This window comes from Salmo salar, chromosome ssa25 (genome assembly GCF_905237065.1).
Source record: "Salmo salar chromosome ssa25, Ssal_v3.1, whole genome shotgun sequence".
In the NCBI taxonomy this organism is placed as follows: Eukaryota; Metazoa; Chordata; class Actinopteri; order Salmoniformes; family Salmonidae; genus Salmo; species Salmo salar.
In genome coordinates this window covers 40,338,182-40,361,904 of record NC_059466.1, presented here as the reverse complement: position 1 = coordinate 40,361,904, position 23,723 = coordinate 40,338,182, and the positions used below count along the sequence as shown (strand labels likewise).

General features: G+C 45.1%; 1 protein-coding gene and 1 pseudogene across 1 annotated transcript; one reads left to right on the top strand and one right to left on the bottom strand.

The window, feature by feature from the left end:
• Window positions 1-1,201: 1,201 nt before the first annotated feature.
• On the bottom strand, window positions 1,202-8,664 carry LOC106586767 (titin homolog). Its single transcript, XM_014174373.2, has 7 exons — window positions 8,564-8,664; window positions 8,391-8,433; window positions 3,481-5,616; window positions 2,500-2,582; window positions 2,214-2,354; window positions 2,015-2,126; window positions 1,202-1,834 (listed from the first exon to the last, which is right to left on the bottom strand). The coding sequence occupies exons 2-7, from the start codon at window positions 8,431-8,433 to the stop codon at window positions 1,767-1,769; spliced, it is 2,583 nt and encodes an 860-aa protein (XP_014029848.2). The 5' UTR covers window positions 8,564-8,664; the 3' UTR covers window positions 1,202-1,766.
• Window positions 8,665-14,033: 5,369 nt separating this feature from the next.
• LOC106586739 (junctional adhesion molecule 2A-like) lies at window positions 14,034-20,495 on the top strand (annotated as a pseudogene).
• Window positions 20,496-23,723: the final 3,228 nt, after the last annotated feature.

Below are 23,723 nucleotides of genomic sequence, written 5' to 3'. Positions count from 1 at the left end.
TAGGCATCTACTACAGTGAGGGAAAAAAGTATTTGATCCCCAGATGATTTTGTACGTTTGCCCACTGACAAAGAAATGATCAGTCTATAATTTTAATGGTAGGTTTATTTGAACAGTGAGAGACAAAATAACAACAAAAAAATCCTGAATTTGATTTGCATTTTAATGAGGGAAATAAGTATTTTTAACTTTTACTTTTACTTCACTACATTCCTAAAGATAATTATGTACTTTTACTCCATACATTTTCCCTGACACACAAAAGTACTCATTACATTTTGAATGCTTAGCAGGACAGGAAAATGGTCCAATTCACGCACTTATCAAGAGAACATCCCTGGTCATCCCTACTGCCTCTGATCTGGCGGACTCACTAAACACACATGCTTAGTTTGTAAATTATGTCTGAGTGTTGGAGTGAGCCCCTGGCTATCTGTAAATAAAAAAATCAAGAACATTGTGCGGTCTGGTTTGCTTAATATAAGGAATTGGAAATTATTTATACATTTACTTTTGATACTTATGTACATCTTAGCAATTACATTTACTTGTGATACCTAAGTATATTTAAAACCAAGTACTTTTAGACTTTTAATCAAGTAGTATTTTACTGGGTGACTTCCACTTTTACTTGAGTCATTTTCTGTTAAGGTATCATTACTTTTACTACAGTATGACTTTTGGGTACTTTTTCCACCACTGCTCAAAAGCCACCTAATTGGTGGAACGACCTGATGTATGGGTCTAATGTATGGGTCTAATGTATGGGTCTAATGTATGGGTTTAATGTATGGGTCTAATGTATGGGTCTAATGTATGGGTCTCATGTATGGGTTTAATGTATGGTTCTAATGTATGGGTCTAATGTATGGGTCTAATGTATGGGTCTAATGTATGGTTCTAATGTATGGGTCTAATGTATGGGTCTAATGTATGGGTCTAATGTATGGGTCTAATGTGGGCTGTATGTGAGTCATATATGGGTCTAATATGGGCTGTATATGAGCCATAGACCCACGACAGTTTTCTTGCTGGGTTAACAGTGCTGAGCCAAAGCCCCTCAGACAGCTCTTTGCTATGACCCTGAAGCTTAGCTATAACTGGGTGCCATAAAAATGGAGTCATCTCAAATATGAGACCAGTGAGCAAACATGCACACACAAAGAGAAGTTAGTAATACTGAAACACAGGACCAAGAACGTTTCTAGCAAAAATGTCCCTTTATAGAATTCATTACAGTCATTTATATAACTTTTACACAAACATATGATCATAGTTCTATCTTCAAAATATAAAAAGGGCTTTCCTATGGCTCTAAAATAGATTGTTTATCATTGAGAAATAATATCTTACAGTGTGAATGCAGTCAAATGTTTAAGAATCTCTTTCACCACTGAAGCCAGGTACTTGAATCCCCCATGACTCAAACTGGAAACCTCCTGAGAGGTTCAAAGTGCAAGGGTCATCAAATCTGACACCGCTGTGTTCCTAGAGCTCGGGATAGAGGATGCACTAATATGTACAGCTCTAGGATCAGTTTCCCCCCAAATCTTCCACACTGGGATGAAGAATGTAATCTGACTATAGATCAGTGTCTTTCTTGGGCGGTGGAGGACAGCTCAATATAATGGCTGGAATGGAGTTAATGGAATGGTATCAAAAACATGGTTTTCATGGGTTTGACACCATTACATTCCATCCATTATAATCCATTCCAGCCATTATTATGAGCCGTTCTCCCCTCAACAGCTTTATCCTACTGTTTCCTAGACAGGGTGAGAGCAGACAAACGCTCGCAGATCCCAGCACGGCATATCATTGAACTTCCCATTTCCTGAAAAGCAGAAAACAAACATCAATAATAGTCCATATAACAGAACAACAAAGTGTTATTCAACTGTGTAAGTCATCAATAATTATATTATCTATAGCTATCCTTCCATACTCTCAATGGCAGTATGGATGTATGCTCAAGAATACTTTACACGATTAGTTAGCTTTCTGTGGGACGTACCAAGTGCCAGTAGCTCCAGACAGTTCTCAACCCCTGCCGTGTAATTGGGCTCACCAGGCAGCCAATCCTCATAGGACCAGTGGGCACCATCCAACCAGATGAAGCGACCAGTCTGACAGAGTAGAGGAGAAAATGTGTAAACAAATAAACAGGATAGTGACACACACACACACACACGTACACACATTCACACACTCACGTCCAGGTAGCGTAGTCCTCCAACCCAGGTGCGTGTGTATCCTCCGATCTGTTGCAGCATGAGGTCCATGACCTGTCTGTGGACGGTCTGACTGGTGATGGATGCCAGGTGGCCACGAGGGAAGTTAGCCTGGCAGTAGAACTGCGGAGGAGCAGAGAAAACACTGGTTAAATGTTGACATGTTTGTTGAGTTAGAGATGGTGAACGATTCACTGAGAGACAAAACAGAGAAGAAACAGAGAAAACATTAAAACATGGAAAAAATAAGATATTATTTCCCACTCACCTCAGCATCTGAAGCTGTCTTTGGGCCTCTGAAGAACTGGTAACATTTCCCCTCCAGGACCACACCACCGCAGGAGCTCCTCCCTGTGGTAGAAATCAGCATTGCAACGTCATTCCATATTTAACACGTTTGTGTAAGTGTGTGTGTGCGCTCGCGTCAGAGGCCGCTGAGGGCAGGACGGCTCATAATAATGGCTGGAACGGAGCGAATGGAATGGCATCAAACACATGGAAACCACTTCTTTGATGTATTTGATACCCTTCCACTGATAACGCTCCAGCCATTATCACGAGCCCGTCCTCCCCAGTTAACGTGCCACAAACCTCCTGTGAGATGTGTGTGTGATTGTTGGAATATGTGGACCTCCCTCCATCTCACTGGTTGATGCTTATTTATAAAACCCTCTTAGGCCTCACTCCCCCCTATCTGAGATATCTACTGCAGCCCTCATCCTCCACATACAACACCCGCTCTGCCAGTCACATTATGTTAAAAGTCCCCAAAGCACACACATCCCTGGGTCGCTCCTCTTTTCAGTTCGCTGCAGCTAGCGACTGGAACGAGCTGCAACAAACACTCAAACTGAACAGTTTTATCTCAATCTCTTCATTCAAAGACTCAATCATGGACACTCTTACTGACAGTTGTGGCTGCTTTGTGTGATGTATTGTTATCTCTACCTTCTTGCCCTTTGTGCTGTTGTCTGCGCCCTATAATGTTTGTACCATGTTTTGTGCTGCTACCATGTTGTGTTGCTGTCTTAGGTCTCTCTTTATGTAGTGTTGTGTTGTCTCTCTTGTCGTGATGTGTGTTTTGTCCTATATTTATAATTTTAATTTTAATTTTTAATCCCAGCCCCCGTCCCCGCAGGAGGCCTTTTGCCTTTTGGTAGGCCGTCATTGAAAATACGTAATTTGTTCTTAACTGACTTGCCTGGTTAAATAAAGGTTAAATAAATAAATACAAATAAAAATCTCTCACCTGTAGGTTCACGTTGGGCCATGTTCTCCATTAGCCCCACCTCCTCCATATTTAAAGACCGCCTCTCCCTCTCTGGTTCCACCCACATGCGCGCCTCTCCATCCATCATTTGGTCCTCGCCCATCATTGGCTGCTCCATAAGAGGCCTCTCTCTTACCCCCTCCTCCAATAGCAAACGCTCTTCCCTCTCCTCTTCTAGAGGTTCCAACTCCATCATTGGCTCCTCTACCATCACAGCTGAGTCTGTCATTGGATAATGCCCAGTGTATAGCCCCTCCCTCATTTCAGGTTCCAGCTCCATGATTGGTTCCTCAGCCAGGAAGTACTCCCTCTCCATCATAGGCCCCATGTCTTCCATCAGTTCCCTCACTGGCTCCTCCCCCTTGAAGGCGTAATCTGTCGTGATTGGATTCTCTCCAAAAGGCACATCCCTCGTTTCAGGCTCCAGCTCCATGATTGGTTGTTCCGCCATGACATACTCATCGTCTTCCTCCAGGCTAGGCCCCTCCCTTAGCAACGGCTTCAGTTCTGTCATTGGCTCCTCTTCCAGATCAAAATTATACATCATTTCTGGAGCCATCTTGTTGCCATCCATAGGACTGCCTCCTCTCCAATACTGTTCTGTCAATCTGTCCTCTGGTAGTGGTTCCAAATCCATGATTGGCTCTTCAGCCATGACATATTCACCCTCCATAAGAGGGCCCTCCTCTTGGTAGGTGAGCCCCTTGTCCATTGCAAGCACCATCTCTGCCTCTATTTCTACTTCAGGTTCCATTTTTACCCTTGGTACTTCTGGTTCCTCCATTTCTGGTTCTTCCGTTTCTTTTCCTTCCATCTCTAGTTCTTCCATCTCTGGTTGTTCCATATTTAATCCCATCTCTGCTTCTTCCATCTCTGGTTTCCCCATCTCAGGATCTTCCATCCTCAGTAGATCCTCCTCCATCTCAGCCTCCACCTCCATCTCCTGCTCAGGCTGAGCCTCCTCCTCTGCTGCTGGGCCCACCTCCCCCAACTCCTCTTCAACCACAGGGGCCACATCTTCCCGTGGTTTCTCCTGCTCAACAGGGCTCAGTTCTTCTGGTTTCTCCTGCTCAACAGGGCTCAGTTCTTCTGGTTTCTCCTGCTCAACAGGGCTCAGTTCTTCTGGTTTCTCCTGCTCAACAGGGCTCAGTTCTTCTGGTTTCTCCTGCTCAACAGGGCTCAGTTCTTCTGGTTTCTCCTGCTCAACAGGGCTCAGTTCTTCTAGTTTCTCCTGCTCAACAGGGCTCAGTTCTTCTGGTTTCTCCTGCTCAACAGGGCTCAGTTCTTCTGGTTTCTCCTGCTCAACAGGGCTCAGTTCTTCTGGTTTCTCCTGCTCAACAGGGCTCAGTTCTTCTGGTTTCTCCTGATCAACAGGGCTCAGTTCTTCTGGTTTCTCCTGCTCAACAGGGCTCAGTTCTTCTGGTTTCTCCTGATCAACAGGGCTCAGTTCTTCTGGTTTCTCCTGCTCAACAGGGCTCAGTTCTTCTGGTTTCTCCTGATCAACAGGGCTCAGTTCTTCTGGTTTCTCCTGCTCAACAGGGCTCAGTTCTTCTGGTTTCTCCTGATCAACAGGGCTCAGTTCTTCTGGTTTCTCCTGCTCAACAGGGCTCAGTTCTTCTGGTTTCTCCTGATCAACAGGGCTCAGTGCTTCTGTTTTTTCCTGCACTGGAAGGCTCAGTTCTTCTGGTTTCTCCTGGGCTTTCTCTACTTGTTTCTCCTGGGCTTTCTCTACTGGTTTCTCCTGGGCTTTCTCTACTGGTTTCTCCTGGGCTTTCTCTACTTTCTTCTCCAGCTCCAGCTTCTGAACCACTGCCATCCATTCAGCTGGTTTTTCATGTCTTACTGGAATCACCTGTAAATCCAGGCTGGGTTCCACTAGATTCTCCTGCACCAGGGGGCTCAGCTCTTCTGGTTTCTCCTGCACTAGAGGGCTCAGTTCATTAGGTTTCTCCTCCATCACAGAACTAAGCTGGGTTTGTTTTACAATCGCCTCAGTGTTCCAGCCAGCGGGTTTCTCTAGGTCTCTCGGGACTGGGTAGATCTCTCTCTGGTGCAAAGGTGGTTTCCATTCATCAATCCATTCATCCATGACTCCATGTGGTCTTCCCAGAGCCACTGAGAAAGAGAGAAAAATCAGAAGTGCTTCAATTGACCATTACCCATTTTAACCTGTGTAATCGGTGCATCGTTTTTTAAATGGCCCTGGACAAAAATAATGCACTTTGTAGAAAATATGGAATGATTTGAGATTCAGGAATTGAGTAACTCTGATCCCAGGTATACAGTAGTGCATATCAGTATTGTATCATAAAGTGGCGCAGTGGTCTAAGACACTGGTTCGAATCCAGGCTGGATCACACCCGGCTGTGATTGGGAGTCCCATAGGGCAGCGCACAATTGGCCCAGCATCGTCCGGGTTTGGCCAGGGTAGGTCGTCATTGTAAATAAGAACTTGTTCTTAACTGACTTGCTTAGTCAAATAAAAGTTACATGAAAAAATGTAATTAAACCACCTGATGGAGATAAAGTAAAGGATAATCAGGTAATGATAAGGGTAAATGTAATGCTGATATGAGCCTAGACAACAGAGTCATAAACAGAGATTAAGGTTTGATCACAAAGTCACAGTGACTCTTAACTTTCACTTCAGCCACAGTCTTAGACTTGTAAAAAAAAGATTTGAAAATTAATTATTAAGTTCTTCTTTTAGTAAGACCATCACAATCCAGCCCCCCAAGTACTGTACAGTGCCTTCGGAAAGTATTCAGACCCCTTGACGTTTTCCACATTTTGTTACGTTACAGCCTTATTCTAGAATTGATGAAAGAAATACAAATCCTCAGCAATCTATAGACAAAACAATTTTTTTTTTTAAATCCTGTTTTTGCTTTGTCATTATGGGGTACTGTGTGTTGATTGATGAAGGAAAAAACCATATGAATCAATTTTAGAATAAGGCTGTAACGTAACAAACTGTGGAAAAAGTGAAGGGGTCTAAATACTTTCCGAAGGCACTGTATATCTCAAAAATGTATATTAGCTAGAGTGGCCCCTAAAGTAAACTGTACTGGTATTGCAAACAAAATGCACACAACAATACGCACTAGCACAGAGGGGCCAAGCAACAGAAGAGCTGTAGCACAGTTTCGCGTGGCCCGCAAGGTCCATGCTAATGCTAATTTAGACATTTTGCCATGAGAGAAAATGTTGCTGTTTTAGAGCTTAGGGATTCTTGAAAGATGGGACAATCTCAAATATTTGTCTTAATATTAGCAACATTTGAAATATATATTGTTGATAGACCAAAGTATCAGCTATCACACCATGTAAAGGAACAACCACCCAACTAACTGGATATATATCAACTCCATCAGACACCATAAAATACATTTCATTTCAACAATTACTGTCCAAGTGTTTAAAGTCATTAATTGTCTAATTCTAACAGTATGTTATTCAAATATGTATTAATACAAATCTCTAAACTTCTTTTTATGTTGTTTTATAGCGCTATGAAATGTTCCAGGGCTAATTTCCATATCATTGTGACATGTTTTTCTACATTTAGAACATAACATTTATAAAGAAAGAACAGCAAATACTTCAGTTGTTTAAGCATATGTTGCAGAAAAGTGATGAAAATATTTTTCTGAATATTGACAAAGAAATTGATCATAAGGGGGTTAGCCATCAGTAAACGGAGTTGACAACAGATACTCAAAACATATATATTTTTTGGTCTCGTATAATGTACTTGTATAAAAGTTGAGTACAATCATTTGTAAAATATGGAAATGTTTTCAAATCCCCAATCAAAACATAACCATTATATCAGATCTTTCAGCACTCTGACGGAGTTGACATCAGTCAAAACTCTGACGGAGTTGATGTGATATACACAGTAGCAATATAGTTTTTCCTAAGTTGCTTTATGACTCTAAAACCTAATTAAATGTAACATATTAGAACCAAAATTAATATTATATTTTAATCTATCAGGCAGATGGAGTTGATAGTGTATGGTTGTGACCATGGTGATTCCAAAATTGTTTGTTTTAATCTATTAGCAGTATAGAACCTTCCAGACCATGAGTGATCTTGTTGCATTACATGTAATAAGGACATGAATAAGGGGTCCTTATTGTTTAGCTGACCCTGCCCATTCCTGATTCATTTAGGATTTTATACAAATGTGATGAAATTAACCAAATTTTCGGACACATCTTTTAGGGATCAAAGTTTTGAGAGAAATATCATTTGTCACAGAGGGCTATTGCAAGTTACTACATACAATCATTTTTCAGTGAATATACATTTTTGCCAGATTTGAGAATCTTTGCTCCGGACAAGGGTACTTCCAGGCATAGACCCGACATGGAAATGTATAATATTTAGAAAATTCCCAAACAAGTATTTTCCCTTTTAAATTCCCCTAAATGTAAACTTCAAGCTCAAATAATGACATATATAAAAAAAAATGTAGGATTGTCCCAACTTTCAAGAATCCCTGAGATAATTTCTTGCTATTCTACACATTTTGCCATTAGCCTTAAGGAACATTTCCTGTCATCCCCCCCCAAAAATCATGGCTTATGAGGGGTTCATATGCTATCTAGGGGGCCCGACATCCCCAAAAATAGATTTAAAAAGTTTGTGGGCCCCCCTGCCTTGCTGGGGCGGTGGGGGTGTGTGCTACGGGTGTGTGCTACGCCAATGAAGAAATGTAGTAGGTCAAACACATCTTTGAAATATATATTTTGGTGCTGTATCATGTGATAGGCTATATGTACAACACTTCAGCCTATCATTCTTTAGGAAAATAAGAGAAGAGAACTTTGGGAGAGAACTTAGAAATCTTTCTAGAGCTCTCACTGAGACAGACACCTTACCTGCCAGGCTCAACAACAGTAAGACCAGAGTCTTCATCTTCATCTGGAGAGGGAGAGAAATTACTGATTAGAACACTGAATACTCAAGACACAACTGTCTAATAAATCACCAACCTTGTTCTTTTTGAGTAAAAACAAATAATTAATTCAACGCTTTGCTGTTATTGTCTTACCTGTGAATGGAGTCTAGGTAACGGCTCCAGCTGTCTGCTTTGTGGTGTCTGTCTCTTTATAAGCTTGTTATGAGCTCTCCTGACCCTATAAAGAGCTATTCCTACACTCTTTATGACCCCCCTCCCCTAAACCCCCCCCCCTCCACTCCTATCACCTGCAGGTTAGTCCATCAACACATCTGTTCCCCTACCTCAGTATCTCTTTAGCAGCCCTCTATTTTTCTCCCTATGCTTCCTGGTTCGCCAGACATTACATGGGCCCAAAGTGCACAACACTCTGATAACTTCTCATTACAGAAGAAAAACAATATCCCTATCTCAATATGCAATAACCATATAGCAATAATCAACAACAGTCGCTGGCAGACTTTATTACAGCATGTTTTGGTCACGTGTATGAGGCCTTGCAGAATGTGTCTAATCTACAATGAATATAAAATGAAATAGTGAATGAAGCTCCTACTTCTCACAGGGGCAGATGTATAACATCAGGTTAAGGAATGGCTATTCAACTGTAAAGTGGTCCTTTTCTAACAATCCTGCAATGGTTAATTTCCTTTGGATATTTTGAATGTGATTAAAGATATCATAACAATTGACTTGCTCAAACCTGTCGTTTTCTGAACAGCAATTCTAAGTCATGACTAGCCACTGGACACAGACGTCAGTTCAATGTCTCAATTCTTTGGTTGAATAACTTGGAAACAACATTCATTCACCCAGTTTGTTTCCTGGTTTGGGACATGGGGTCGAAAGTATGGTCCTTGTTCAGACTGAATAGTATGTTCCTATCCCACTAGGGGGCAACCTCCTAATTCAGTGGTCACTACAGAACAGAGAGGTTTGACAGGACAGGATTATACTATTACTATATGCCATTTAGCAGACACTTTCATCCAAAGAAATGTACAGTCATGCGTGCATACACTTTTTGGTATGGGTGGCCCCAGCGGGAATCAAACCAATGACGTTGCAAGCGCCATTCTCTACCAACTGAGCCACACAGAACAGGAGACTGAGGTTCTGTCTTAAAACAATCCAACAGATCCTCCCCTTCATTGTTTACTGGTTTAGTTCAGCTCAAACTTCTTAAAACAGTTGCTATCAAAAACAAGAAATGATGCTGAAAGTCTGTTTCTAGAGCTCAGGAAAGGGATAGGTCGATAGGTGTAACGGCACTGGCTGAAACTCCCCTAAGATCTTTGGAAGGTAAGGTTGAACCATCACCAAAGAGCTACAACCGATCCGGAAGGTACAAGACTAGATCAGAGGATTGTTTTTCAGTTTAGACTGGGCTAAAGAACGTCAACAGTCAGAAACTGAGGAATAAGGAAATGTTTGTATTTCCATACACATCACATCGAAAGCCAGCCTGTCATTAATCTGTCGCTCACGTTTTGTTTTGTGAACTTTGACCCGCTGCTTATCGGTTTTCGTGGCCTGACAAGAAAAGGTAGTAAATATGGTAGAATACTGATGAATGGTGCCTGTGTGGTCATGTGCAGTGAGTGTGTAGTCAGAGGGAATGGTTGTGGGTAATGGAAATAGGGTTTCATGACAACCCCTCCACATGTGTCTAATCTACAACAAATATTAAATGAAATAGTGAATGTAGCTCCTACTTCTCATAGGGCGGTGCACAATTGGCCCAGCGTCGTTAGGGATTGGCCAGGGTAGGATGACATTGTCAATAAGAATGTGTTCTTAACTGACTTGCCTAGTTAAATAAAGGTTAAATAAATAAAAAACAATGTGCTGTGTGTGTTGAGGTAACAGCAGCGGGGCTGTCTCTCAACACAGCAGCTACACAGACAGTAACTAACTTAGGAACACTGTGTGTGTTGAGGTAACAGCAGCGGGGCTGTCTCTCAACATAGAAGCTACACAGACAGTAACTAACTTAGGAACACTGTGTGTGTTGAGGTAACAGCAGCGGGGCTGTCTCTCAACACAGCAGCTACACAGACAGTAACTAACTTAGGAACACTGTGTGTGTTGAGGTAACAGCAGCGGGGCTGTCTCTCAACACAGCAGCTACACAGACAGTAACTAACTTAGGAACACTGTGTGTGTTGAGGTAACAGCAGCGGGGCTGTCTCTCAACACAGCAGCTACACAGACAGTAACTTAGGAACACTGTGTGTGTTGAGGTAACAGCAGCGGGGCTGTCTCTCAACATAGAAGCTACACAGACAGTAACTAACTTAGGAACACTGTGTGTGTTGAGGTAACAGCAGCGGGGCTCTCTCTCAACACAGCAGCTACACAGACAGTAACTTAGGAACACTGTGTGTGTTGAGGTAACAGCAGCGGGGCTGTCTCTCAACATAGAAGCTACACAGACAGTAACTAACTTAGGAACACTGTGTGTGTTGAGGTAACAGCAGCGGGGCTCTCTCTCAACACAGCAGCTACACAGACAGTAACTAACTTAGGAACACTGTGTGTGTTGAGGTAACAGCAGCGGGGCTCTCTCTCAACACAGCAGTTACACAGACAGTAACTAACTTAGGAACACTGTGTGTGTGTGGTCCGGGTAGATATTTGGTTAACTATTTAACAAACTATTTACAGTCTTATGGTTTGGGGGTAGAAGCTGTTAGTTAGCTGTTAGTCCTGGTCCTGTTGGTTCCAGACTTGGTGCGTGGGTATCACTTGCCGTGCGATATCCGAGAGAACCGTCTATAACAGGTGTCTGGAGTCTTTGAACATTTTTAGGGCCTTCCTCTGACACCGCCTGGTATAAAGGTCCTGGATGGCAGGAAGCTTGGCCCCAGTGATGTGCTTATGTATGGAACTAAACAAGACAGTTCAAACTGTTGGAAACAGCCATTCTGAATTTATAAATCACCTCACCAACAATATCAAAGTAAGTCTTATCGAACTATAAGTTATTACAACAACTAAAAAGTATAAAAATACAAATATCACAAATAGATGTCAACGCTCCAAAGCAGAGTCGTAGATCTTACAAGGAGCACAACAGACATCTTAATGACAAAACCTTAACTTAGAAATAGTTAAGTCAACAAGAGTAAAATCGCATCTTGTCACAAATTGATAAAAATAAATGTTTATTACAAATTGTTGGAAATTACAAATTGATCATCAATATGTAGGCTACTGTAGGCTATGATAGTAACAATGGCACATCAAGACCCACAATTTTGATGCGACGTTATGTGGTGGTTGTGTGTTTGCTGTGTGGTGTGTTGTGACGGTTTATAATTGGTCCCGTTAATAACATCGTTTATAGCCGTTTACAACCTACGCATACGTTGGCCGAAATACACATTAGAGATACATATGCGGTAAAATCCTCTATGGGAGCAAAACGTTTGCCCACCACGAACCACAGACGCGTGTTTCATGGTGAGCGCGCGCCTGAGTTCCTCCGCTAGATGAGATGGTCTCCATTGGGAGCGCGCACATGGAAAACTTCAGGAACTTCTCAGTCTGGAATTTCATCAGTCTCTTGTGGAGCGTGTGTTCTCAGACACTCAAGAGCATTTCCAGGATATTTCAGTTCACTGCTCAGTAGTGTTTAATAACTATGGACAGCATGGGGATTTTGTCTCTCACCCTTCTCCTCCTCTTGTCACAGAGTGAGTAGCCTTTTACTTTCTGAATTATCCCTAACGTAAATTTTGTCTAAAAATATCATTTTTAAGGGAGTGAATGAACAATCATACAAACTATAGCCTTCATACATGACTAATGCAGGAGAGTAGTATTCAATAGGACCATACATGACTAATGCAGGAGAGTAGTATTTAATAGGACCATATATGACTAATGCAGGAGAGTAGTATTTAATAGGACCATACATGACTAATGCAGGAGAATAGTATTCAATAGGACCATACATGACTAATGCAGGAGAGTAGTATTCAATAGGACCATACATGACTAATGCAGGAGAGTAGTATTCAATAGGACCATACATGACTAATGCAGGAGAGTAGTATTCAATAGGATCATACATGACTAATGCAGGAGAGTAGTATTCAATAGGACCATACATGACTAATGCAGGAGAGTAGTATTCAATAGGACCATACATGACTAATGCAGGAGAGTAGTATTCAATAGGACCATACATGACTAATGCAGGAGAGTACTATTCAATAGGACCATACATGACTAATGCAGGAGAGTAGTATTCAATAGGACCATACATGACTAATGCAGGAGAGTAGTATTCAATAGGACCATACATGCCATAGTGTTGATGTGTGATGATTTCAGATGTTGTATTTTTACATTGCAAAACAGATATCATTTGTGTAATGACAGTAAGTTAAGAGGCAGTTTGCACGTCAGGCTAAATATCATTTTTCTAGTATACCCATCATGCACTGCATCAGCGCCTCTCAAGCTGTGTGTGTGTGCATGCGTCTGTATGTATGTATGTATGTATGTGTGTGTGTGTGTGTGTGTGTGTGTGTGTGTGTGTGTGTGTGTGTGTGTGTGTGTGTGTGTGTGTGTGTGTGTGTATATATGCAGGCTATGTATGTATGTACGTTTCCGAGCACACTTTTAACAGTTAGGTTTGGTGAAGTGTGTGTGTAGTGTGTAATGTGTTTAGGGGCTGGGCGTGCGTTGGGATTGGGAGGACTGGTTCTGGGATCATACAGGTCTTCGGTTTACATTAAACCCTCTGATGCTGTCCAAGCCCAGAGACCCAGAGACCCAGAGACCCAGAGGCTGATGAAAGGCCAGACCACTAAGGGGCTTCAGGGCTCTGGAGAGCCAACCTCTGTGATGCCCAGGCAGGCAGGCTGATCTCCCTGTTTGATGTTGTCGATAGCACCGTCATGACCCTGCTTCTAATTGAATCAATCAGAGAGAGAGAGAAAGTGTGTATAAACAAATCATCTGCCAGTTGATGTGTGTTCGCCTGTGTTGATATTTACATGTTGTTTCAGCAGTGTGTAATCATATGTTAGTGTGTGTGTGTGTGTGTGTGTGTGTGTGTGTGTGTGTGTGTGTGTGTGTGTGTGTGTGTGTGTGTGTGTGTGGGAAGGTTAATCAGGTCTAGCAGTAGTAGACAGGCTGTCATCAATCACCTCTATATCTCCTACACACTCCATTCCTGCTGGTACCACCAGGCACCAGGTCATGTACTGTACATTCTGAAGGTTTACTCCACCTCTCTCTCTCTGTGTGTGTTAACATGTGTTAGTGAGGGTGTATAGTAGGTGTGTGAATGAGTGTTTGCAATGTGTGTGTGTGTGTGTCTGGCTGTGTGTCTGCTCTTTCGCAAACAAATATCTTCTGAAGTACCCCCCTCAGCCCAATCTGGACTGTGTAGCACAAATCTCAGTTGAATCAATGTTTAACTTTGCATTTAAGAAAGTTAGAAACATTGCTACAAATAGTTATCATTCAGTGCTGCTGTGTGTACTATTTACTTGTGAATCATTCTCTCTCTCTCTCTCTCTCTCTCTCTCTCTCTCTCTCTCTCTCTCTCTCTCTCTCTCTCTCAGGTCCTGCCTGCCTCTCTTTGACAGTGAGCACCAGTAAGGCCAAAATGGAGGTCCATGAGTACTCAGGTAAGAGAGGAGGAGGGATGAATTGTGACAGTTGATGAACTGTTTTTGTACATCTCTCTCTTTCTCTCTCAGACGCTGTGCTGTCCTGTCAGTTCAAGACAGAGAAGGAGACTAACCCTCGTATTGAGTGGAAGAAGAAAGGGAAGGACATCCACTTTGTTTATTTCGCTGGAGAATTCCCCGGTGACTACTAGACCTCGCTCTGCCTCGTTTCCCCTACCTCTCTTCCATCTCTCCCCCTCTTCACATGTTTCTTCTCTCTTTCCTCAACCCTCACCACCTCAAGCTGAACCTCGGCAAGACGGAGCTGCTCTTCCTCCTGGGGAAGGACTGCCCGTTCCATGATCTCGCCATCACGGTTGACAACTCCATTGTGTCCTCCTCCCAGAGTGCTAAGAACCTTGGCGTGACCCTGGACAACACCCTGTCGTTCTCCACTAACATCAAGGCGGTGACCCGATCCTGTAGGTTCATGCTCTACAACATTCGCAGAGTATGACCCTGCCTCACACAGGAAGCGGCGCAGGTCCTAATCCAGGCACTTGTCATCTCCCGTCTGGATTACTGCAACTCGCTGTTGGCTAGGCTCCCTGCCTGTGCCATTAAAGCCCTACAACTCATCCAGAACGCCGCAGCCCGTCTGGTGTTCAACCTTCCCAAGTTCTCTCACGTCACCCCGCTCCTCCGCTCTCTCCACTGGCTTCCTGTTGAAGCTCGCATCCGCTACAAGACCATGGTGCTTGCCTACGGAGCTGTGAGGGGAACGGCACCTCCGTACCTTCAGGCTCTGATCAGTCCCTACACCCAAACAAGGGCACTGCGTTCATCCACCTCTGGCCTGCTCGCCTCCCTACCTCTGAGGAAGCACAGTTCCCGCTCAGCCCAGTCAAAACTGTTCGCTGCTCTGGCACCCCAATGGTGGAACAAGCTCCCTCATGACGCCAGGACAGCGGAGTCAATCACCACCTTCCGGAGACACCTGAAACCCCACCTCTTTAAGGAATACCTAGGATAGCATAAAGTAATCCTTCTAACCCCCCCCCTTAAAAGATTTAGATGCACTATTGTAAAGTGGTTGTTCCACTGGATATCATAAGGTGAATCCACCAATTTGTAAGTCGCTCTGGATAAGAGCGTCTGCTAAATGACGTAAATGTTAAATGTGGTCCTTGTGGTATTCCAGGATCCTTTGCAGGTCGGGCCAAGATCAAGGGGGCAACGGTGACACTGCATGCCGTTACCCAGAAGGACTCTGGGTTGTACCGCTGTGAGGTCAGCGCACCAGCAGACCACACCAACCTGGAGAGGTCAACGTTACCCTCAACGTACTGGGTGAGCTGCTGTGTGTGTGTGTGTGTGTGTGTGTTAGTAACAGTGTCATCCACCCACCCTGTGCCTTTACATTTGAGTAATTTAACACTTATTCAGAGCAACTTATTTTCATACATTTATTATTCTGGTAGTGTTCTCGTGTTGGAATGGAAACCACAACCCTGGCGTTGCAAGCACCATGCTCTACTAACTGAGCCACACGGTTGTCTTGTGTGTTGTCAAATCAAATCAAATTGGTCACATACACATATTTAGCAGATGTTATTAAGGTGTAGCTAAATGCTTGTGTTCCTAGCTCCAACAGTGCAGTAGTATCTAACAATTCACAACAAAACACACACATCTAAAGTTAAAGAATGGAATTAAGAAATAAGATGGAGTAATGTTGGACTGGCATTGACTAAAATACAGTAGAATACAATATATACATATGAAATGAGTAAAACAGTATGTAAACATTATTAAAGGGACTATTTAAGTCACAGAGAGAGGAAAGAGGTGAGGACAGAGAGGAGAGAGGGGTGAGGACAGAGAGGAGAGAGGGGTGAGGACAGAGAGGAGAGAGGAGTGAGGACAGAGAGGAAAGAGGTGAGGACAGAGAGGAGAGAGGGGTGAGGACAGAGAGGAGAGAGGGGTGAGGACAGAGAGGAGAGAGGGGTGAGGACAGAGAGGAGAGAGGGGTGAGGACAGAGAGGAGAGAGGAGTGAGGACAGAGAGGAGAGAGGGGTGAGGACAGAGAGGAGAGAGGAGTGAGGACAGAGAGGAGAGAGGAGTGAGGACAGAGAGGAGAGAGGGGTGAGGACAGAGAGGAGAGAGGAGTGAGGACAGAGAGGAGAGAGGGGTGAGGACAGAGAGGAGAGAGGAGAGAGGAGTGAGGACAGAGAGGAGAGAGGAGTGAGGACAGAGAGGAGAGAGGGGTGAGGACAGAGAGGAGAGAGGGGTGAGGACAGAGAGGAGAGAGGAGTGAGGACAGAGAGGAGAGAGGGGTGAGGACAGAGAGGAGAGAGGAGTGAGGACAGAGAGGAGAGAGGGGTGAGGACAGACAGGAGAGAGGAGTGAGGACAGAGAGGAGAGAGGAGTGAGGACAGAGAGGAGAGAGGACAGAGAGGAGGTGAGGACAGAGAGAGGAGGTGAGGACAGAGAAGAGAGGACAAAGAGGAGAGAGGAGGTGATGACAGAGAGGATAGAGGAGTGAGGACAGAGAGGAGAGAGGGGTGAGGACAGAGAGGAGAGAGGACAGAGAGGAGGTGAAGACAGAGAGAGGAGGTGAGGACAGAGAGGAGAGAGGACAGAGAGGAGAGAGGAGGTGATGACAGAGAGGATAGAGGAGTGAGGACAGAGAGGAGAGAGGGGTGAGGACAGAGAGGAGAGAGGGGTGAGGACAGAAAGGAGGTGAGGACAGAGGGGTGAGGACAGAGAGGAGGTGAGGACAGAGAGGAGAGAGGGGTGAGGACAGAGAGGAGAGAGGGGTGAGGACAGAGAGGAGGTGAGGACAGAGAGGAGAGAGGAGGTGAGGAGAGAGAGGAGAGAGGAGAGAGAGGAGAGAGGACAGAGAGGAGAGAGGACAGAGAGGAGAGAGGACAGAGAGGAGAGAGGACAGAGAGGAGGTGAGGAGAGAGGACAGAGAGGAGAGAGGGGTGAGGACAGAGAGAGGAGGTGAGGACAGAGAGGAGAGGAGAGAGGGGTGAGGACAGAGAGGGGTGAGGACAGAGGGAGGAGAGACAGGGTGATGACAGAAGGAGGAGAGACAGGGTGATGACAGAGGGAGGAGAGACGTCTCTCCTCCCTCTGTCCTCACTCCGTCGCTCCTCCGTCTATCATCACCCTGCCTCTCCTCCCTCTGTCCTCACTCCGTCTCTCCTCCCTCTGTCATCACCCTGTCTCTCCTCCCTCTGTCCTCACTCCATCTCCTCTCCCTCTGTCCTCACTCTGTCTCTCCTCCCTCTGTCATCACCCTGTCTCTCCTCCCTCTGTCATCACCCTGTCTCTCCTCCCTCTGTCATCACCCTGTCTCTCCTCCCTCTGTCCTCACTCCGTTCTCCCTCTGTCCTCACTCCGTCTCTCCTCCCTCTGTTCTCACCCTGTCTCTCCTCCCTCTGTCCTCACTCCATCTCTCCTCCCTCTGTCCTCAGTCCGTCTCTCCTCCCTCTGTCCTAACTCCGTCTCTCCTCCCTCTGTCATCACCCTGTCTCTCCTCCCTCTGTCCTCACTCCGTCTCTCCTCCCTCTGTCCTCACCCTGTCTCTCCTCCCTCTGTCCTCACTCCGTCTCTCCTCCCTCTGTCATCACCCTGTCTCTCCTCCCTCTGTCATCACTCTGTCTCTCCTCCCTCTGTTCTCACCCTGTCTCTCCTCCCTCTGTCCTCACTCCGTCTCTCCTCCCTCTATCATCACCCTGCCTCTCCTCCCTCTGTCCTCACTCCGTCTCTCCTCCCTCTGTCATCACCCTGTCTCTCCTCCCTCTGTCCTCACTCCGTCTCTCCTCCCTCTGTCCTCACTCCGTCTCTCCTCCCTCTGTCATCACCCTGTCTCCCCTCCCTCTGTCATCACCCTGTCTCTCCTCCCTCTGTCATCACCCTGTCTCTCCTCCGTCTGTCCTCACTCCGTCTCTCCTCCCTCTGTCCTCACTCCGTCTCTCCTCCCACTGTCATCACCCTGTCTCTCCTCCCTCTGTCCTCACCCTGTCTCTCCTCCCTCTGTCCTCACTCCGTCTCTCCTCCCTCTGTATTCACCCCGTCTCTCCTCCCTCTGTCCTCACCCTGTCTCTCCTCCCTCTATCATCACCCTGCCTCTCCTCCCACTATCATCACCCTGTCTCTCCTCCCTCTGTCATCACTCCGTCTCTCCTCCCTCTGTCCTCACCCTGTCTCTCCTCCCTCTGTCATCACCCTGTCTCTCCTCCCTTTGTCCTCACTCTGTCTCTCCTCCCTCTGTCATCACTCCATCTCTCCTCCCTCTGTCCTTACCCCGTCTCTCCTCCCTCTGTCCTCACCCTGTCTCTCCTCCCTCTGTCCTCACTCCGTCTCTCCTCCCTCTGTCATCACTCCGTCTCTCCTCCCTCTGTCATCACCTTTTTCTCTCCTCCCTCTGTCACTCCTCCCTCTTTGACATCACCCTGTCTCTCCTCCCTCTGTCATCACCCTGTCTCTCCTCCCTTTGTCCTCACTCTGTCTCTCCTCCCTCTGTCATCACTCCATCTCTCCTCCCTCTGTCCTCACCCCGTCTCTCCTCCCTCTGTCCTCACTCCGTCTCTCCTCCCTCTGTCCTCACTCCGTCTCTCCTCCCTCTGTCATCACTCCGTCTCTCCTCCCTCTATCATCACCTTTTTCTCTCCTCCCTCTGTCACTCCTCCCTCTTTGACATCACCCTGTCTCTCCTCCCTCTGTCATCACCCTGTCTCTCCTCCCTCTGTCATCACCCTGTCTCTCCTCCCTCTGTCATCACTCCGTCTCTCCTCCCTCTGTCCTCACTCCGTCTCTTCTCCCTCTGTCCTCACTCCGTCTCTCCTCCCTCTGTCATCACTCCGTCTCTCCTCCCTCTGTCATCACCTTTTTCTCTCCTCCCTCTGTCACTCCTCCCTCTTTGACATCACCCTGTCTCTCCTCCCTCTGTCATCACCCTGTCTCTCCTCCCTCTGTCATCACCCTGTCTCTCCTCCCTCTGTCATCACTCCGTCTCTCCTCCCTCTGTCATCACTCCGTCTCTCCTCCCTCTGTCCTCACCCCCTTTCTTCTCCCTCTATGCTCACCACCTCACTACTCTTTCTGTCCTCACCCCTCTCTCCTCGCTCTGTCCTCACCTCCTCTCTTCTCTCTCTGTCCTCACCTCTCTTCTCTATCTGTCCTCACCCCTCTCTCCTCACCTTTATCCTCTCTCTGTCCTCACCCCCTCTCTCTTCATTCTCTGTCCTCACCCCCTCTCTCCTCTCTCTGTGTGTCTCCGGAGCAGAAGATTAAGAGTGTGTCCAAGGCCGACTCGGGCCAGTACCGCTGTGAAGTCTCCAATAGCATGGGGGCGTCCAAAAGCTCTGTGGCCCATCACATGAAGGTCATATAATGTACGTACAATCCAGTGTGTCTGTGTGTGTCTGTGTGTGTCTGTGTGTGTGTGTGTGTGTATGTGTGTGTGTATGTGTGTGTATGTGTGTGTATGTGTGTGCGCTAGAATGTCTGTGGGTTTGTGGAAATTGAACTATTTCTGTATTTTCTTTTCCTTTTCTTCGTCATCTCTTCTATCATCCTTCATCCTTCTCCAATCATCCTTCATCCTTCTCCAATCATCCTTCATCCATCACCAATCATCCTTCATCCTTTTCCAATCATCCTTCATCCTTTTCCAATCATCCTTCTCCAATCATCCTTCATCCTCCAATCATCCTTAATCCTTCTCCAATCCTCCTTCATCCTTAATCCTTCTCCAATCATCCTTCATCCTTCTCCAATCATCTTTCATCCTTCTCCAATCATCCCTTATCCTTCTCCAATAATCCTTCATCCTTCTCCTATCATCCTTCTCCAATCATCCTTCATCCTTAATCTTTCTCCAATCATCCTTCATCCTTCTCCAATCATCCTTCATCCTTCTCCAACCATCCTTCATCCTTATCTTTCCTGCCTCTCTCTGTTCTCTCTTGACCCCTGTCCCCTGTGCCGGGTAGGAGCGTTGGGCCAGTAACCGAAAGGTTGCTGGATCGAATCCCCGAGCTGACAAGGTAAAAATCTGTCGTTCTACACCTGAGCAAGTCAGTTAACCCATTGTTCCCCGGGCGCCGATGACGTGGATGTTGATTAAGGCAGCCCCCCGCACCTCTGATTCAGAGGGGTGGGTTAAATGAGGAAGACATTTCAGTTGAATGTCTTCAGTTGTACAACTGACTAGGTATCACCCCTTTCCCCTTTCTTCATCCCTCTCTCCCTCTGTCCCCCCTCCTTCAGATTCGTTCAGCATGACGACACTGATAGCCGGAGCTGTAGGCCTCTTCCTACTCATCCTCATGTGCTGCCTGGATGTGTGTCTCCCATTGACAGGGCTGCTGCAAAAAGGGTGAGTACATCACCACACAGACTATATGTGCTTGTGGCCGACTGATACAATTAAGCAATAAGGCACGAGGGGGTGTGGCATAAGGCCGATATACCACGGCTAACGGATGTTCTTATGCACAACGCAACGCGGAGTGCCTGGATACAGCCCTTAGCCGTGGTATAATGGCCATATACCACAAACCCCTGAGGTGTTATTATAAACTGGATACCAACGTAATTAGAGCAGGGAAAATAAATGTTTTGTCATACCCGTGGTATACGGTCTGATATACCACGGCTGTCAGCCAATCAGCATTCAGGGCTCGAACCACCCAGTTTACAATTAACAATATTTTCTAATTGTCCTGTTCCTCTTCTTTCTTCATGCTTGCCAACAGAGGAGCAGGAAGGAAGCAGGTCAGTATTTCAGACAACCATTCTGTCAACTTCTTATTGTGTTGCTGATGTGTATGCATGTTATAGTTACACGTGCAAGAGGTACAGTTTCACACAACATATACACACATATATAAATATATATATATATACAGTTGAAGTCGGAAGTTTACATACACTTAGGTTGGAGTCATTAAAACTTGATTTTCAACCACTCCACAAATTTGTTGGTAACAAACTATAGTTTTGGCAAGTCGGTTAGGACATCTACTTTGTGCTTGACACAAGTAATTTCTCTAACAAATGTTTACAGACAGATTATTTCACTTATAACTCACTGTATCACAATTCCAGTGGGTCAGAAGTGTACATTCACTAAGTTGACTGTGCCTTTAAACAGCTTGGAAAATTCCAGAAAATTATGTCATGGCTTTAGAAACTTCTGATAGGCTAATTGACATCATTTGAGTCAATTGGAGGTGTACCTGTGGATGTATTTCAAGGTCTGCCTTCAAACGCAGTGCCTCGTTGCTTGACATCATGGGAAAACCAAAAGAAATCAGCCAAGAACTCAGAAAGAAAATTGTAGACCTCCACAAGTCGGGTTCATCCTTGGGAGCAATTTCCAAATGCCCGAAGGTACCATGTTCATCTGTACAAACAATAGTACGCAAGTATAAACACCATGGGACCATGCAGCCATCATACCGCTCAGGAAGGAGACGCATTCTGTCTCCTAGAGATGAACGTACTTTGGTGCGAAAAGTGCAAAATCAATCCCAGAACAACAGCAAAGTACCTTGTGAAGATGCTGGAGGAAACAGGTACAAAAGTATCTATATCCACAGTAAAACGAGTCCTATATCGATATAACCTGAAAGGCCGCTCAGTAAGGAAGAAGCCGCTGCTCCAAAGCCGCCATAAAAAACCCAGACTACGGTTTTCAACTGCACATGGGGACAAAGATCGTACTTTTTGGAGAAATGTCCTCTGGTCTGATGACACAAAAATACAACTGTTTGGCCATAATGACCATCGTTATGTTTGGAGGAAAAAGGGGGAGGCTTGCAATCCGAAGAACACCATCCCAACCGTGAAGCACGGGGGTGGCAGCATCATGTTGTGGAGGTGCTTTGCGGCAGGAGGGACTGGTGCACTTCACAAAATAGATGGCGTCATGAGGAAGGGAAATTATGTGGATATATTGAAGCAACATCTCAAGACATCAGTCAGGAAGTTAAAGCTTGGTCGCAAATGGGTCTTCCAAATGGACAATGACCCCAAGCATACTTCCAAAGTTGTGTCAAAATGGCTTAAGGACAACAAAGTCAATGTATTGGAGTGGCCATCACAAAGCCGTGACCTTAATCCTATAAAAAATGTGTGGGCAGGACTGAAAAAGCGTGTGAGAGCAAGGAGGCCTACAAACCTGACTCAGTTACACCAGCTCAGCCAGGAGGAATGGGTCAAAATTCACCCAACCTCCGGTGGGAAGCTTGTGGAAGGCTACCTTAAACGTTTGACCCAAGTTAAACAATTTAAAGGCGATGCTACCAAATACTAATTGAGTGTATGTAAACTTCTGACCCACTGGGAATGTGATGAAAGAAATAAAATCTGAAAGAAAGAAATCTCTCTACTATTACTCTGACATTTCACATTCTTAAAATAAAGTGGTGATCCTAACTGACCTAAGACATGGATTTTTTACTAGGATTAAATGTCAGGAATACTGAAAAACCGAGTTTAAATGTATTTGGCCAAGGTGTATGTAAACTTCTGACTTCAACTGTATAGGTCACCTTCATTGGGCTCCCGAGTGGTGCAGCAGTCTAAGGCACTGCATTTCAGTGCTAGAGGCATCACCACAGACACCCTGGTTCAATCCCAGGCTCTATCGCAACCGGCTGTGATTTGGAGTCCCATAGGGTGGCGCACAATTGGCCCTGCATTGTGTAGGTTGTCATTGGAAATTAGAATTTGTTTTTAACTTACTGGCCTAGTTAAATAGAGGTAAGAAAGGACAGGCTTGTGGTAATGGCTGGAGCGGAATTAGTGAAATGGTATCAAATATGTGAAACATATCGTTTCCATGCGTTTGATGCCGTTCCAGCTATTATTATGAGTCGTCCTCCCCTCAGCAGCCTCCACTGATATACATGGCTGAGACTCTTAATGTCATAACTCTTCTTAACAGAAAAAGAAAGTCATTCATTGTGGTGTTTGTTTCTTTGCTTTTTGTTGCACCAACTTCTACAGTCCCACCAGAAATGTGAGTGTGTTGCCATTCCCAGTTGTTGTTGATCAGGAACTGTTATTATTCCTTCTACTGTCAGTATTAACTTAGTTGAGCAGTGGTCTTGTTTTAAATTGGACTGTTCTTGGAGCAGTTGTTGACCACACCAGTGTATTGATAAGCCTGAGTTGTTGAGTGAGTTGGTGATAATAGTAACCAGTCTAGTTAACTGATGGATACGCCTTTCCCTTTCTGCAGCCTAAGAACTACAACCACACCCAGTCCTTCATGATCTGAGGGTATAGCACGTACATACACACACACACACAGACACATTCGGTGGATGGATGGAGAGAATGTGCAACAGAATACATATTTTAGCTAGCTTACACCACCTATGATAAAGCTCACTGCTGTACCCTTCTCAGTGTGTTTTATTTACAATTCTGCTGTTTATTACTGTACTGAGAAGCAATGAATTATATTAACATTGTTGTTTTACAGAGATATTTGTATACCCATATTTTTTAAGTATTTGTTTTGGGCTTTTGTGTGATGAAGGATGTGTCATGTTTGAACAGGTGTTTGTACGCACATGTGACTATTAAATCATCTGAAT